This window comes from Mus musculus, chromosome 7 (genome assembly GCF_000001635.26).
Source record: "Mus musculus strain C57BL/6J chromosome 7, GRCm38.p6 C57BL/6J".
In the NCBI taxonomy this organism is placed as follows: Eukaryota; Metazoa; Chordata; class Mammalia; order Rodentia; family Muridae; genus Mus; species Mus musculus.
In genome coordinates this window covers 103,041,149-103,042,762 of record NC_000073.6, presented here as the reverse complement: position 1 = coordinate 103,042,762, position 1,614 = coordinate 103,041,149, and the positions used below count along the sequence as shown (strand labels likewise).

The following is a 1,614-nucleotide window of genomic DNA, read 5'->3' as shown; positions in this document are numbered from 1 at the left end:
TATCAAATAGGTCAAATTCAAATTGACCAATCTCCATTTGAACAAAGAACTGCAGATTTAATAAATGAATTTTGTTAATAAACTTTTTTCTTTCACAAGGAATGCATCAGTTAAATCTGTATTATATACCACATCTCTCAGATCTCTGTCTGTGGGTACCATGAAATTCATTTTTTGTTGTTTTAGAAGGTTTTCAACTTGTAGGATACCTGTCCTAACAGGGATGACCTTGTGATGTTACGTAATAAACCTGTGAAGTGTTTCTCATCTGTGTTAATGTCAATGTGGGTAAATGAAAACACAATATACTGTGGTTCCTGATTCATGAGCCTTTTCCACAAAATGCTTGGGTAACTCTGTCTCTGATCTGCTTGGTTCTAACTCCATATATGATGGGATTGAGCATGGGAGGAACTAGAAGATAGACATTGGCAAACATGATGTGAACAATTCGGGGCACATGGTGACCAAAGCGGTGGGTGAGGAAGGTGAAAAGGGCTGGGATATATAAGGTTAAGATGACACCAATATGAGAAGCACATGTACCAAAAGCCTTGAGGCGAGCTTCACCTGAGGGCAACCTCAGCACAGCTCTCAGAATCATTGCATAAGATACACTGATGACAGCTAAGTCAAAGACAGCCACAGAGAAAGCCACAAAGAGTCCATATCCACGATTGACTCTGGTATCAGCACATACCAACTTAAGCACAGCCATGTGCTCACAGTAAGACTGGGGAATGACCTTGTTGGGGCAGAAGGGCATCCTGGAGACCATGAAGCAGAAGGGGCTCACCCACAGCAGCCCTCTCACCATCACAGCTACCCCTAGTTTGATGACTACAGATGTGGTCAGGATGCTGGAATGTCTGAGTGGGAAGCAGATAGCCACATAGCGGTCCAAGGCCATATCCATGAGCACCCCAGACTCCACAGAAGAAAAGGCATGTATGAAGAACACCTGGATGAGGCAGGCATGATATTCAATCTTATGATCATGAAACCAGAGTATGGCCAGCATTTTGGGTTGTGTGGAGGAGGACAGGACAAGGTCAGTGGTAGCCAGCATGGCCAGAAAGAGATACATGGGCTCATGTAGGGTGTGGTCAATTCGGATTATGTGAAGGATGGTGATGTTTCCAGTCACTGCCACAATATACATGACACAGAATGGAAAGGCAACCCAGAATTGGTAATTCTCCAGTCCTGGGATTCCAAGCAAGATGAAAAATGTAGAATGGGAAGAGTTGTTCCTTGAAGCCAACATGAGAGAATGCATCATATTTCCTGTGTGGTGAAGTTACTCTGCTCTCTGAGGATCATAACAGCCAAGGCATGGATGGTTATTTGCATGTCTGTAATTTTACAAATTTATTCAATATTAAATTGTAGTAAAATCATTCTTTATAATAAATATTTTATAAAACAAATGATGCTATGCTACTTATTAGAATTTGTAACATTTAAAATATTAGAACATATTAGGATTGGGGACAATCATTTCCTAAAGAAAAATATTTTCCTGGAATTGGAGTCTACTGAGTGAAAACAAGCATGACAAGTTAGTTACAATCAACTTTGTCATTTTCTCTTTGACAAATTACTTGGTCTTTA

The 1,614-nt window shown here is 40.5% G+C and overlaps 1 protein-coding gene across 1 annotated transcript; it reads right to left on the bottom strand.

The window, feature by feature from the left end:
- Positions 1–322: 322 nt before the first annotated feature.
- On the bottom strand, positions 323–1,282 carry Olfr582 (olfactory receptor 582). Its single transcript, NM_147053.1, has one exon. The coding sequence runs from the start codon at positions 1,280–1,282 to the stop codon at positions 323–325; it is 960 nt and encodes a 319-aa protein (NP_667264.1).
- Positions 1,283–1,614: the final 332 nt, after the last annotated feature.

Excerpts from the sequence above, each read along its gene's own strand:
- Olfr582 (NM_147053.1), bottom strand. The coding sequence starts at position 1,282 with ATGATGCATTCTCTCATGTTGGCTTCAAGGAACAACTCTTCCCATTCT.